Source organism: Phyllostomus discolor, chromosome X (assembly GCF_004126475.2).
Source record: "Phyllostomus discolor isolate MPI-MPIP mPhyDis1 chromosome X, mPhyDis1.pri.v3, whole genome shotgun sequence".
In the NCBI taxonomy this organism is placed as follows: Eukaryota; Metazoa; Chordata; class Mammalia; order Chiroptera; family Phyllostomidae; genus Phyllostomus; species Phyllostomus discolor.
The window spans coordinates 101,818,684-101,834,558 of record NC_050198.1 but is presented as its reverse complement, the minus strand read 5'-3'; the positions used below and the strand labels follow the sequence as shown (position 1 = coordinate 101,834,558).

Sequence of the window (15,875 nt, the reverse complement as noted above, 5' to 3'; positions counted from 1 at the left end):
CACTTGTTTCTCACGGTCACGCCAGAGGCAAGCTTTCTCCACCGGAAAGGGTACGACTGGCCTCACAGGAAGAGCACTGGACCGTAGAGATCCTGGAGGAGAACGCCACCATCGAGTTGCACAGGGGCTGCCAGAGCGCCGGCCCCAGTTAGCACCTCCCCCTCCTTCCGGGAGCAGTAGCTAGGCAACCGTCGGTCGTCTGGGAGAGGGGAGGCCGGGTTGCTGCTGTACTGCCTCTGGCGGCGAACAACCAGTGATGCATGTACCTCTCAGTTTTTACCTTCCCCTCTCTCCACCCCCTTTGCCCCCGCCCACTTCTCCGCCACTTCGACTCCTCCCTCTTCTTCTCTCTTTCCCTCTCCTTCCTCCTCCGCCTCCTCAGCTCTAGAGCTAGAATATCTATGGGTCGAAACGTGATGCGATGAATCCGAGAGAGACCGAAACTGGGACGAGGAGTGCGGCGGAAGCGGCGGGACTCCAGGGCATGGGGGCTTCACCACAATAGAATCAGCACCCCCATTCACCGCCGCTAGTCCTCCGGATCGTAGCCCCCAAATCCCCTTGGGAAAAGGATGGCGGCGGCACCTACCCAGATCGAAGCCGGTGAGTGGTTGTGTCCAGGGGCCAAGTGGATGGGGGCTTAGCGCGACGGATGTCAGTTTGTTTTCAAAAAGCTTCTATTTCTCTTCTTTGCCTCTCTCTCAACCTCTTTTTTTCGTCTTTCTCAGAGCTATATTACCTGATCGCTAGATTCTTGCAGTCCGGACCCTGCAACAAATCCGCTCAGGTGAGAGGCAGAAGGAGATCCGGGAGTCCTGGGGAATGATCCCAAAGGGGAAGTTGAGGCAGCGGGGTGCGCGGTTCCGCTGAAGGAATGGCCGGCCCTGACTAGCCCTACCGTCAGAGGCTGTGATCATAGTGGGGAGGGAGGAATGGGTTGATGGCCCAAGCTGCTCCTCACATTCGTGTTTCCCTTTTGCTCAGGTTCTAGTACAGGAGCTCGAGGAGCATCAGGTACGGAGCCCCTTTGGGAAGAGGTGGGGAGGATTGTGGTGAGACTGGAGGGAGGGAGAGCAGATCAGGGGCGGAGGGTAGGGCCCGGTGGGAGGCTTGGATCTGGGCACTCATAGCTCTTGTCACAGGGGTGAACCTCCTTCTTCCCTCAAAAGGGGCGGATATTGCTGGGGTCTCAACTCGCCCCCTCTTTATGCCTGTGGGAGGCGGTTTTTCAAGATTTCCTTCCCTTCGGCCTGCCCCCCCCCCCCCACTCGTCTAGCTCTGGGGCAACAAGCTACAGGGCCAGCAGAAATAAACACGCCAAATGGTCCAGGACCGGGACCCACGCTGGTTCGGGTTGACGGGGAGCCAGGGTTTGGCCTTTATCGTTTGCCCCCACCAACCCCTCCTTTCTTTTCTCCGGCCCCCAGCTGATTCCGCGCCGCTTAGACTGGGAGGGGAAAGAGCATCGAAGAAGCTTTGAGGATCTGGTGAGTAAACTTTTCATTTCAACTTACCCCAACTCTTTCTCTACTCCCTCCCCACCTTGTTCCCCCAGCCCGAAGCGCCCCCGCTCGACCCCTCAGCCTACAAGGCTCTTGAGCTCCTTGTAGAGCCGAGGAGAGACTGCCCCTTCCCCCTCCCGAGTCAGAGAAAGGGTACCTTGCCCTCCCCTTTGCCTCGCTTCTTTCCACCCAAAAACTTTGAAGAATGTGAGCTGGTTATCAAACGTGCCGTATTGTGGATCGTAAATATGTTGCAAACATCGGGAAAGAGCTATTGTAGGGGGAAAAGGGAGAGAAACCAGGGGGTTATCTTGGGGCACGTACCATGGACTGACGCTAGCCAATGGGAGCGTTGGTAACAGCCCGGAGTTCCGGATTAGTGGAAGAAAACTGGTTTCTGGTTGGTTCTGGCTTGAAATACGGGAACTAAGGCCAGGCTCACTCTTTTTGGGGGTGGGGGACGAGGGAGGGGGCTCTGGAGGGGAGTTGACGGACCCGGATTGACAAAAACGACAATCAAAAATAAGGACCATCGAGCGAATTCCAAAATTTCGAGTACCGAATAAAAGCGTAATCGTTGTATATCTCAGATTTTAGAGAATAGCTCATCAAATCATTATGAAATTTGTGCACATTTTTACTAAATAACAAGTATAGATTATGACCTTTTTAAAGAATTGATGAAACACGATTTTAGGTTTACAAGGAGACAACAATGGCCATAATCTGTGATAGAATATACTTTAGTAAAGGACCAAAAGCATTAGATTGACCGTTGTTTCTCACAAATTCATAGTGTAAATCTACTCTAGCATTGATACAAAAAAGTAATCCTTTTTATTTTGGGGAGACTGTTGTATTGGCCACTGGCACAGTGAATTGGAAGGAAATTTAAAGAAAGGGTGACGTTACTGAAATCTGAATTGAGTCATCTTTAAAGCAAAATGCAAATGTAGAAAAATCAGACAAAGTTTTAAAAAGTTGCAGGGGTATGGTAGACTCTAAATATAAATAAAACGATTTCAAATTTGTTAGCAATAAGACAGTATTTAAATTGCCTTGCTGTTCATATTTCTCTTTGTATTAAATTACAATCATGAAGCCACATTAAATATTATGAAATTTGCTATTTTTCTTATTTTTCAAATTACACAAAAGGCTTTGATTGTGATAAGGATAAATTCCACTATCTGTACTATTAATGGTAAAGAATTTGCAGATGGACAAAAATTATTTTTGAAAAACTGCATATACTATCAATTTATTTAATTAGTAGTCAGACTTTTTGTTGAACTTAAATAAGTACTGCCAAAAAAGGTCAAAAACAACAGTGCCTACCTGGATATATTTTAACACTTCATGACTAAGGTGATTTTGAAGATACAGTTTTATATTGAGGTGTATTTACAATGATTTCATTTACTTTTGTCTTTTAAGTGGACTATTTTAAGTAAGTAGAAAAGGCTTAAAAGAAAAAAACCTGTTTAAACATTAACTTGACAGTGACACAAAGTCAATGAACACCAAAATAATTAAAAATACAATGTGCTAACCACCCACACACAAAGAAACTCAGCCTACTGCACTTCCTTTTCTTATATTGTAAAGGCATATTTTTAAGTAATTGTAATCAGTGTCCATTTTATGCTTTATGTTATCTTAACACTTACACATAAGCTTATCCGTATTTGAGTACTCATTGTTATTTTAATAGTAAGAAAAGATTCAATTGTATTTAAGCTGCTACGATTAGAGCTCTTTAGTTACTCCAGTTTTTCACTAATATCTTTGCAAAGTTAAATAGTCTTTCTGCTTTTTCCCTTTTTTTCCTGAGTTCTTTTCCTGGGCTACATTCCTAATGTAGAGTTATCAGGTCAAAGGGTCTTATGTACAAAAGGGACTTTTATAGGTCTTGTTATATATTGTAAGATTGCTTTCCAGAAGATTGTACTAATTTATAGTGTCACCATTAGGTACTTAGAGCGGATTTTTAAATATTATTTTTAACACCTTTTGGTAGCTTTCATTGGTGAGACTAGTCCCTGCTGTATTTAATTAGCTATTTCTTGCATTATTATTGAAGCTTAAACTTTAACCAGTTATTTTTAATTGTTAATCCATTTGTATATCCCTATATTTTCCTTGATTATCACTTTCATGTTATAATTTTGTATAAATATTTCATATATTTACACAAAATTTCTTCTATTGTGTGAACATTATTTATAGTTTAGATAGTCTGTCTTTCTTGTTTTTAATTTAATTTTTATATTGTATGCAGTTAGGTTTTTATTTTTCCCCACTGGTGTCCAGTTTTTCTAGGGATGTTACATTTTTGATAGCATGGTCTTCTTTTAAGTCAATTGTCTGCTCTCTACCTATAGATTTCTTTGTAAGGAAAGAGAAGACAGGGCTGAGTGAGAATTTGAACAGAAGGAAAAGAAGTGTAATGGCTGAGAACTGACTGGGCAGTCTGTGTTAGATAGCTTCTAGATTCAGCCGTTTATTATAGATTAACATTATTACGCATTTGACCTGACTTTGAGTGGCTTCATTGTGGAAGAGATGGACTTTTTTTCTTGGGCTAGATGGTTTAAGTTCTATTAGAACAATGGATTTACACAGTATGAACATTGACTTAGCTACATGTTTTGGATTAGAATTTAGGGCAAAGTATTAATAACTAATATAATCTAATATGTTAAATTATATAACAACACTTCAAATTTAAGATGTACTGGGGTATAAAAAGTAATGAATACAAATGCATAAAGAAGAATTAAGGGCTATAAACAAAGAGATCAAAATACTACATTGGGGTTGCATATCCATGTCTACACAGTATGTTAGAAAAAACCCTGCCTTTTTGTCCTTATGTATATTTTCACTTAAATTGTATTGCTTAACTTGATTTATCCAGAAGAATATTAAGAAAACTTGATTATTAGTATTCCTATTGCGTATTCTAGAAATTGTCCCTTTTTATTTTTTAAATCTGATTTAATGTTTTAGTTAAAACTTGGAACATAAGGGGAGGTGCTTTTTTGTTAAAGGTACTGGCAGGCAAGTATTGACATATCCGGATCTGAAGTGCCTCTTAAAAATGTCTGTACACGAAATGTTTGTCAGTTCCTATTGAACTGTACGGTTTTTGAATATGGCATTCAAAATAAAACATTCTAAATTAATTTTTACAATTCTAAGTAATGCTACCAGGAGAATTTTGATGTGATGGTGATGGTGTGTGAAGTTTGATCTGGGCCCTTTTTCTTTTATCTGCCTGACTTATTTGCAACATAATAGAATTAGATTTGCTTCTTACAATTCATCTTGAGGTAACTAATTTAAATAATTACAGATGTCTTTTCATTTGTGGTGACCCTGTTGAATTGTTGGCTATTTTATTGCTTCCTCCATAGAGCTTTATTTGGAACAATGAACATAGTAATGAGGGGGGCGTGTGTGCTTAAATGATCAGTTTTTGTAAATATACACATTTCGTATGTTGAAATGGTGACTTGGAAACTTTTTCAAGGTCAGTTTTAAGATTTTTCAATCATTTTAAGGGGACTCATCATAATAGTGAACCAAAGGCATAATTATCTTTAGGAGTGGTATATATTTTTATATTTAATCAGAATTTTCATCCATAGAATTGAAAGCACCAATTAATGTTTACATTATAAGTGACATAGATTGTACTACCTTCATTTTATATACAAAAGTCTTGGAGCAATTTTATACTGTTGGCAAAACTTATCAAGATTATATGTTCTCTATCTTTAAAAAGAATACATGTATGTATGATGATATGTCATTATAAAAACTTGCATCTGCATATAACATATTCAAGTTTAAGAGTGTTTTCACATCTAATTTGATTCTCACCAACTACTTTAAAACACTGCATTTGAATTCCAGGCATACCTGAATTTTTTTTTTCTTACCTTACCCAGCTCTTGTTCTCTAATTACTGGTAATAGCTTAAATTGTCTGTTAGAACAGTATCTTTGAGTGCTGGTAGCAGAGTTATTGCATCCCTCAGTGTGGAAGCAATTTAAGCATGTGTGATTTATTAACTGCTGTGTGGACACACAGCCATAGTTAGGAAGAACAGAATGCATCTTGGGAAACCAGAAAGCATGTGCTGCTCAACCCCAGGGTGGATATAATGCTAACTCATAGGTATTATGGCAGAGAGCAATGAATGTCTGAAAACCAGTATTCCTCGCCACTGATTTGCTTGAGCCACGCGTTCATTTTGCCCCTGTGTTATGTTGGCTTTCACTGCTTGTCTGGATTCATCCTTGGCTTTTTTATTTTTACACTTGGGTTTTAACTACATACTGTGGATGCTTAAAATCCTTTTGGAGACTTATCATTAGTCGTAGGAAAACTGGTATTGCAGTATAAATAAGGCGGGATTAAGAAAGTGATGAGTCTCTGTGAGGGTGAATGTTCCCTTATAAAATTTTGTCCTGAAAGCACTTTTGCCGAATTTGAAATTAGTTTAGCTTGTGCGTTTTCTTCTTGTTTTATTGATGGTGAATACTGATTGATTAATGATTTTAGTAGGGAGAAAAATAGTAATTTTAAGGCAGTTTAGTGTTTGTGCCCTTGTTTGACATTTCTCACATAGCATTTTGTGAGTAGTATGAAAAAAAATCATAAGATTTAGCCTGGAATATAGTTTTTACTTGCTGAGTGACCCTGGGAAAGTTACTTAACCTCTCAGGGATTCAGTTTCCTTACTTATAAAATGAAAAACCAATACCTGTTTTACATGGTTTTTGTGTGAACCAAATGAGTCAAATATGAAAGAATGCATTTTGTTAAATGAAAGCGCTGTGCAAATGAATTGGTTACTACATTTTCAAAATAAGGCAGAGAGGCTGAATGGCTAACATGGAAATCTGGAGAACTATGACTCCAGAATTTATATATATTTTTAGCTAGGTAATTAATTACCATTTAATTTTCCTAACATTTTTATAAGTTGAGGGACATAAAAACATTCCATTAAAAATAGTATTTTAAAAATATGTGTCAGAATTGTACCCCAAATGAGTGTTTTGAGGTACATCTGTGTTAAATAACACATTATAATTAGATCAAGATATATTTAGTGTTAGTTGTATTTTTATGAATTACAGAAAAGTAATTAAGTATCGAATGGGTGTAGTATTCACTATATTTTTTTTAAGAAATAGGAGGTATGTCTATCCATTATCTTGTTGCAGGGGTTGTCAGCCCTTCTGATTGATCTCTTCTTATCCTGAACTTATTTTCTATGCATTGTTGATAATTAACTTCTTGTATTTTAAATTACATTGTTGAAGGTTTTTTCATGCCCTTTAGTTTCAACCATGGTGCTTTATGGCCCTCCATGATTATTTGCTCAGTTTTCTTAACTGTTTTAAGAAGCATTTCATTATAGGTTTTGTAAATCTACTATCAGGTACTGAATTCTTTTGTCGACCTTTACTGAGAAATTTCTAGAATGTGGACTGGCCCCTTGGCTGTTCTCTTTTCTTTATCTTGATATTATCTCCTCTCAAAGTTGTAATACCTGTAGTGCTTTCTTTGAGGCAGTGTAACCTAGAGAATGCTTGAGCCTAGGCAGAGTGCTCTGGTGGTCTCATTCCTGAAGATATCTTAAAACTAATGAAAAGAAATGCTTTGCAAAAATGATTAACATTTTCAAAGGAAAGTGATAGGAAATCTCAGTGCTTTGTGTCCCACCCTGCTGACCAGTGGTAGCACTACAATAGAAAGCCCTACCTGTTTCCTTTCTCTTTCTGCCCATTTTCCCCCTGTCCTCCTTCAAATTCAGCAAATGTTAAAAATCAGCACTTATATTTTAAAGATAAAATATCAAATTATTGTAGATATTTATATCTTACTGAAAAATATCAAGAAGAGAATGTTACTAAATTTTAATGTTTTCTTCCAGTCTTGCTTTTTTGTACAAGTTTTCATTTTTTTTTAATCCTCACCCAACAACGTGGTTAGAGAGAAAGGGTAGGGGGAGAGAGAGATGCAAGAGAGACATCTGTTGGTTGCCTCCTGAATGAGCCTAGACTGGGATCAAACCAGAAAGTCAGGCACATGCCCTGACTAGAATTGAACCCGAACCTTTTTGTTGTATGGAATAATGCTCCAACCAACTGAACCACCCAGCCTTGGCTGTATAAGTATTTTTTTCTTCAAAATCAGATGATCATATCTCTAGAGTTTTATTGCCTTTTTTGTTTAGCTTAACATTGTGGAGGAACATCTTAAACATTGAGGAGATAGTACGTGCTAGTCACCATGCAGTGAGTGTACTGGGTGGGGATGCATTTTTCTGCCTGGAATGCTGTCTCTTCCCCGTCTTGTGATCTTGTACTTAGCCGTCAAGTGTGAAATTAGACACGAACTACCCCCTATTCGGAGGCACAAATTGGCACTGTGCTGCTTTTGCTTCCATAGCTCTCTGTGCTAACCTCTGGGTACTTGTAGTTTTGATTTTTTTCTGTTTGCTAGTTTGTTTCCACCACGGGGACTCTGAGTTCCCTTAGCACAGCAGTATAATTTTCTTTCCATTACATCTCTATACTTTATTTATTTTAAAAAATTTTTATTTATTTATTTTTAGAGAGAGGGGAAGAGACGGAGAAAGAGAGGGAGAGAAACATCAATGTGTGGTTGTGTCTCGTGCGCCCCCTACTGGGAACCTGGCAGGCAGTGCAACCCAGGCATGTTCCCAAGACTGGGAATGGTTTTATAGAATAATACAGAAGTTTGTATTATGCTTTTGAACTTTGCTTTTAGAGAACTCTTAACTTCTGCAGATTTCAAAGTACTTGTTGTGTTACTTGTTGGCCATTATAGTCCAGAGAGAGAAGTGTGGTTAAATAGATGGCATTGGAATATTTGAGCTTTAATCAAAAAGTGGTTTATAAAATTAAGCCACAAATTTCATAGACTATTTTTTTCACTTGTTTCATTTGTTGTTCCCCTTTCTTATGCATGTGTTGGTTGCTCCTTGTATATTTCTTGACCAGAGGTCGAACCTGCAACCTTGGCTTATGGGCATGACACTCTAACCAGCTGAGCTACTCAGCCAGGGCAGTGCATACTTTTAATATTATATTTCATATTATATTCTTACATATTTCTAATATGGAAATTTTAATATTTTAAAAAAGTAATTACTGAGGGTAGTTAAAAAGATCACCTTAAAGAAGTTCCAGCTTTAATTAAAGCAAGTGCATTAAAGTTAATGTTAAGTATCACTTATAAATCCTGAAGTATGTTTTACAAGAAACTATTATTGCAAGAACTGTGCTGATATAGTTTGGAAACTCGATAATGTTGTTTAATGGAGAAGTTAGCAGGTTCAAACTCAAAAGTGTTGTTATTGCCATTGTGTTTATAGAATCTATGTTCCTGCCTTTCTGTTTTATAATAAAATGTTTAGAGGAATGCACTTTTGAATGGGACCACTTAGAAACTGAGTAATTTTCTGTTGTATAGGGTGAAAATCAGAGTTGTAAGATTTATTTGATAGCTTATAATTATAATAGAAAAATTCAAGGGGGATAATTTAGGAGTAGAAAAGCCTTGTTTTTAGTTGCTTAATTAATGATCATGTGTTTTTAAATTATTACTAAGGAATTGTAAATGTTTAAATAATTACCAGTAAATTGAACATCATTGTTTCTGGAAAATGAAGTAGCCAGGACTTAAGATGTCAGTTTGATAAAATCCTCATAGATTTTTTAATAAGAGGTAATTCTAAACATTTCTATTTGAGCACTCCCATTTTCTGGATTATATATTGCTAGATATATTGCTCTTTCTAGAGTAATTAGTTAGATTTTTGTAACATGAACAACTTGAGATGGTGATGGCATAAAGAAAAGAAAATTTATAAAAAAAGGAAATGCCATTAAAGACATCAACTACCATGTTATGTAAACTCTTAATACAGAGTGGGGCAAAAGTAGGTTTGGAGTTTTGGGTATGGAAATAAAACAATAGTTAATAAATAAATAATAGAGGAATAAACAATTTTGCATTCACACAACTGTAAACCTACTATTGCCCCACTCTGTATAGCAGTTACTTGATGAAAAAGTAATTGCTGATATTAGAAGCCAGTTTATCCAAGACACTGTTGGGTTGGGAGAAAGACATAAGCTATTATAGATGGTTTTTTTAAATTGTTGTTCAAGTACAGTTGTCTCCATTTTCCCACATCCACTTTCCTCCACTCCACGCATTCCCCACCTCCTACGAATATTCAGTATTTTAAAGCTTTTTTCTTTGAGATACATCTATTTTAGGGATACTAACTGTGTTTGCATGTAGACATATTTAGGAAGTGCCCTAATGTTGAGGGAATGAATTACACAAACTGGGATTTTAGGATATCATTGTCTGTAAATTACAAGACATAGTTTTTATTTTTTATTTTATTTTTTAAAGATTTTATTTATATTTAGAGAGAGGGGAAAGGAGGGAGAAAGAGAGGGAGAGAAACATCCATGTGTGGTTGCCTCTCACGTGCCCCCTACTGGGGGCCTGGCGCACAATGCAACCCAGACATAGGCTCTAGACAGGGAACCAACCAGTGACCCTTATGTTAGCAGGCCCATGCTCAGTCCACTGAGTCACACCACGGGGGGGGGGGCAAGACATGGTTTTTAGATTCAATCATTAGCTGATTTGACTTGAATACTATCTGTATATTCCACTGATAGTTCTATGTACTTACTTGCTTGGAAAACAAAACTAGAGGTGTGAGGAATAAATAAAAGAATTTGCTTGATCCTTTGTCCCAATCCAGAAGCTAAACCTTGTAGATACAAATTTAAAATAATCAGGTGATATTATCATTCTTCTTGAGCATGACAGTTGCCCAGGTCCCAGTAATGCTGGTAGATTAAAATTGCTTTTTTTGCAGGGACTTACAATGATAATTGGCAGGAAATAAATTTTAAAAATCAAAATGCAATCAATTATTCAAAGAATTCTGAATACATGGTGAATTGTAGATCTTCAGCCTGTTTCCTAAGAATGCCTACCTTTTGTGACAGCATGGATGGAACTGGAGACTATTATGCTAAGTGAAGTAAGCCAGGCAGTGAAAGACAAATACCATATGATCTCACTTATAAGTGGAATCTAATGAACAAAATAAACTAATGAGCAAAATAGAACCAGACGCATAGAATCACGGAATAGACTGACAGCTGTAAGAGGGGAGGGGGAAGGTGGGAACTGATTGAAAGAATGTGTGGGTTATTACTCAAAGAACATACATGAAGGATCCATGAATGTGGACAATGCTGTGGGGGTTGACTGTGGAAGTCAGGGGTGGCCTAAGTGGAGGGAGAAATATTGGGACAACTGTAATAGTGTAAACAAAATATTTTTTTAAAAAAGCAAAAAGGACACCTGATAGGAGAATGTAAGGATTTTCCTTCATGAATTCATATGCTATTGCTTGTAGGTAAACTTTACTTTGGTTTTTATTCATTCATTGATTCAGTGAGCAAATATTTATTGATCATGCATAATCTCTTGCCTCATGGTGATCATTAGGGATGAGTTACAAAATTATTTTTTGTGTTGTATGGTTGTTGACCTGGTTGTAATACTATTGATATGTGTACTATGTGATGGTAGACATGTATTTTTTATTTATATTTCTCTCTCACTCTCTCTTTCTCTCACTTAAAAGTTGGCATTGTAGCCAGAAGTAAATATCAAGATAAAAGTATAGATGTTTGTTTTATCTTAGGATTTTAAATATTCTAGTTTTCTCTGTTTACTATTTTAGTAATTAGGTATTTATGAAACACATTAGGGACTTGAATATTAGCTTTGATAAAAAAATGAAAAACTGCCCTAGCTGGTATGGCTCAGTGGATTGAGCAGCGGCCTGCGAACCAAAGGGTGGCCAGTTGGAATCCCCATCAGGGCACATGCCTCAGTTGCAGGCCATGTCCCAGGTAGGGGATGTGCAAGAGACAGCCACACACTGATGTTTCTCTACCTCACTTTGTCCCTCCCTTCCCCTCTGTCTAAAAATAAATAAATAAAAATCTTTTTTAAAAAAATGAAAGACACCCTGGCTGGTGTAGCTCAGTGGATTGAGCACGGGCTGCGAACCAAAGTGTCGCAGGTTTGATTCCCAGTCAGGGTACATGCCTGGGTTGCAGCCCATGACCCCCAGCAACCGCACAGTGATATTTCTCTCTCTCTATCTCCCTTCCCTCTCTAAAAATAAATAAATAAAATTTTAAAAAATTTTAAAAAATGAAAGACAATTTTTCTTTATTGTCTCATCCTTATCTACTCTGTTAACCATGTTCAGAAACTTACTTGGGTGTTTTAAAAACCGTTGATGTTGCAATGAATTTTGAATATACAACTTAGACCATGGTATTTATAAAATCATTAATTTGATGCTGTTTTGGAAATTAGTTAGCTTTTTTAGGAAAAACAGTTCTGCTTTATTAAGCGAGTGTGTCCTGTTAATTCTAAAGAGATTAAAGTAAGAGTTTGGTGCAAGTAATACTTGTTGCTTCCATTCTTATCATTTAAATAGAAACCAGATCCTCTGATATTCTTGATCAGTTCATTACTTCTGAATAAATCAGTACTAGTAGACTTTACCACCTTTGTACTTCTTTGATTTTAGGCATGCTCAATTTTGCTGTTTTGTAGTATTTATTTCATAAAATTAACAGCTAAACAAATTATTTAATCAAGGCATATAAAAGACAGTGCCATGTTCTTTCAGTGCTATATTATTTAAATGTACTCAATTTTTGTAGCTGTTTCTTAAATTAGGTTGACATATTAAATATTCAAAATATTTTCTGATTTTGCATTTGAAAATTGTCCTTTGCTTCATGATGGAACAGTTTGGTAATGGAGTAGATTAATGCTTTTAAAACAAATCTTTTCCTGTGTTTTATTTATCCTTTTTAGGTGGCAGCCAATGCACACATTCCTCCAGACTACCTCCTTAAAATTTGTGAGCGGATTGGTCCCTTACTAGATAAGGAGATCCCGCAGAGTGTTCCTGGGGTACAGACGTTGCTAGGTGTTGGTCGGCAGTCTCTGTTACGGGATGCCAAAGGTAAGATTTTCCAGTTTTTGAGGAAGGAGTGCAGAGCAGCATATATTTAGGTTCAGTAAATGTGCCCATGCTTTTATAAATACAAATTTTCTTCCAGTTTTTCTTATTTTGCCAGTCTTGTTTTATTTTCTTACTGTGTAAGTAAGTTTTTAGAGGCCTAAAAGGAGCCCCTTTTTTGTAAAACAATGTCACAGAGGCGAAGGATATAAAATCTTTGTAATCCTGTGGAATAGAGATCTCAAAAGATTGCTGGTCTGATTAGTACAGTTTCAATATTTTAATGTTTGTAGTCTTTGAGTCTTGATATCATCCAAATCACATAGATTATTTTATGACAAATAAATGAGAATTGTGATATATAAAAGTATAATTGAAAATATTTAAAGGAAAATGTCAACCCATCAGTGACTGTTGAAAAATAATTTCTCTCCTCCATTCTTTTTCAGTCTTTTACAGATTTTTCCATTTTTTTACATGGAACCCCAATATGTAAAATATATGAAATAGAATTTAATAAACATAGAAATGTGAAAGTAGGTGTTCAGGATACCTCTTAGTGTAATAAATACTAACAACCAATTTATTTCTGTTCTGTTTTATTAGCATAATGTTTTTTGAAATCCTAATTCATAGCCCTGGCCGGGTAGTTCAGTTTATGGTAGTATTGTCCCATACACCAAATGGTTGTGGGTTTGATTCCTGGTCAGGGTACATACCTAGGTTGTGGCTTCCATCCTTGGTGAGGACACGTATGGGAGGCAACCGATCGATGTTTCTCTCTCACATAGATGTTTCTTTCTCTCTCTCTCTCTCTCTCTCTCTCTAAAAAGATTCAATAAACACTCTCAGGTGAGGGTTTAAAATTTATTTTAAACCCTAATACACATATATAAATAGTTGTAAATATGATAACAGTGATTGAAATCTTATTTTATTGTTAAAAATATTTTATTTTTATTTATTTTTAGAGAGGGGGAAGGGAGGGAGAAAGAGAGGGAGACAAACATCGATGTGTGAGAGAAACATCGATTGGTTGCCTCTCACACGTCCCTAACTGGGGACTGAACCCAGAACCCAGACATGTGTCCTGACTGAGAATAGAACTGGTGACCTCTAAGTTCACAGGCAGGCACTTAATCCACTGAGTGCCTGAGCATCTTATTTTATAATTTGAGGAAATTTTTGATCTCGGCTAATTTGGAAGGTTTTAAGAGAATAGTAGAATATTTCTGTTTCTAAATTGAGTTAGGACTATTTCATATGTGCTTGAATCTTTTGATATAAACATAAAAGGCAGACAAAAAAAACACAACTAGTTACTATCAGTTATCTCACATGCAGTGTTACCTGTCATGGCACAAATGGAAGGCACTGCATGACATGCGCGTGCGCTGAGAATACATGTTTCTGAGTTTTCTCTGGCATGCATGCATGTAATTATATCCTTGCTTATATAGTTTTATGGGAGTAGATATGTATAAGCCTAAAGCTCAGGAAGGACCAATGCCAATTTAAAACCTTATTAATCCATGTCATTTACATATGATTCAAATGTATGTGTAATGAAAACTGTAGTTCTAGGTCAGCACAAAAATAAAATATCCTGTTGTTATATTGTTTTGGTATTTACCAATCATGATGTACATTGTTTACAACATATTTTAATATGTGCACATTATCTCTATTGTGGTTTTAATAATAAAATGTATTTTAGCAAATGAAACTGAAAATAGGCATTTGCCTCAGAGGTACAGTTAAAAAACAAAAGAACAAAACACTGTTGTACTCCTTGACTGACTTGTGAATCTTTTTGCATAGACTGTAAGAGTACACTATGGAACGGGTCTGCTTTTGCAGCTCTGCATCGAGGCAGACCTCCAGAACTACCTGTAAATTATGTGAAACCTCCAAATGTGGGTGAGTAATGTCCATCTGAGTTATAAACATATTCTTGATTTGTTCCTTCCTGAACTCATTATAAAGCCAAAAATAGGTACGAGAACTAAATTTCAAGTATAAACAAACTGCTTACATTCTTGAGGCTTTTCATGGTGGGTCCAGATTTTGAAAAGCCTTTTTACCTAAAGCAAATTTAATCAGTTTTTGTAAAAGGTTACTTTTTTTCTTTCTCCCTTCCTTTCTTTCCTTTCCTCCTTTCCTTTCCTTTCATTTCCTTTCCTTCCATCCTTCCTTTCTTCTTAGAAGCATTATTTAATATATGTGTTTTTAACCATATGGATATCTACTTACATATCTGTGTGCTGAGCTCAAATGTTTTAGAGGGACCTATGTGAATATAGCTTTCATAAGGAAGCAAAAGTATCTTCTGCCTATATCTGCTTTCCAAACTTGTAGTAATATTATAATTTTTTATATCTGTATTAGTAAAAGCAATTACCCTTTCCATTTTCAGTTTATTGAAATTCCAGTGTCCCATTTATAGTATTTCTTAGCTTTCTCTGGCAACTACTGTGAAGAAATTTAGTAGTGGTTCCCAAAGAGATCCAGCTACAGAACCACTTGTTAACTCTTAGAGGATGTGCAGAACCAAGCAACTGGATGAGTAGCTGTCAGTCTGCTTCCCTGTTTTCTCACTCTTAAAAAATTATTATTTTATAAAGTGCCTAGACAATATTCCCCGAACTCAAATTGAAATATAAGAATACTTTTTTCCTTTTTTATTGCATTTATGGAGGTGACATTGGTTAATAAAATTATCTAGGTTTCAGGTATACCATTCTTTAATGTATCATCTGTATATTGTATTATGTATTCACTACCCCAGAATACTTTTTTTTAAAGGAATACTAGCTTACAGAATTTTTTTTACCCTACGAGATTAAGTAATTTTGGTTAGAGATAATTTTAAAAGATATTTAGGCAAGTCTTTGATAGATTCATAAGGTATTTATTAAAGAAAATTGGATATTTTGGTGTATATTGCTAACAATACTTTTTGTTTTGTATTTTTAAACCTTTATTGGTTTTGTCCTTACAGAAAATAATGCCTGCTTGTTATAAAATAGCCAAATACTATATTAAAAAATGACAGTACAAGTAGAAGTTCTTGGTAATCCTACACCTGGAAAAGTAGACTACTGGGTTGGGTCTAATACATGATGTTTTAAAGTCACATTCCTAGGTTGTAGGTTTGATCCCTGGTTGGGTGTATATGGGAGGCAGCTGAACTAGGTTTCTCTCTCTCTCTCTCTCTCTTTCTCTCTCTCTCATCGTTC

At 36.6% G+C, this 15,875-nt stretch overlaps 1 protein-coding gene across 1 annotated transcript in view; it reads left to right on the top strand.

Moving 5' to 3' along the window:
- Window positions 1-340: 340 nt before the first annotated feature.
- The window catches only part of BRWD3 (bromodomain and WD repeat domain containing 3), a 99,530-nt gene continuing 83,995 nt past the window's right edge, over window positions 341-15,875 (top strand). The window contains exons 1-6 of the mRNA XM_028522604.2: window positions 341-603; window positions 729-787; window positions 985-1,014; window positions 1,428-1,487; window positions 12,489-12,639; window positions 14,458-14,556. Of these exons, the coding sequence (XP_028378405.1) occupies window positions 573-603; window positions 729-787; window positions 985-1,014; window positions 1,428-1,487; window positions 12,489-12,639; window positions 14,458-14,556 (430 nt within the window). The 5' untranslated portion in view covers window positions 341-572. The remainder of the gene's footprint in view (window positions 604-728; window positions 788-984; window positions 1,015-1,427; window positions 1,488-12,488; window positions 12,640-14,457; window positions 14,557-15,875) is intronic.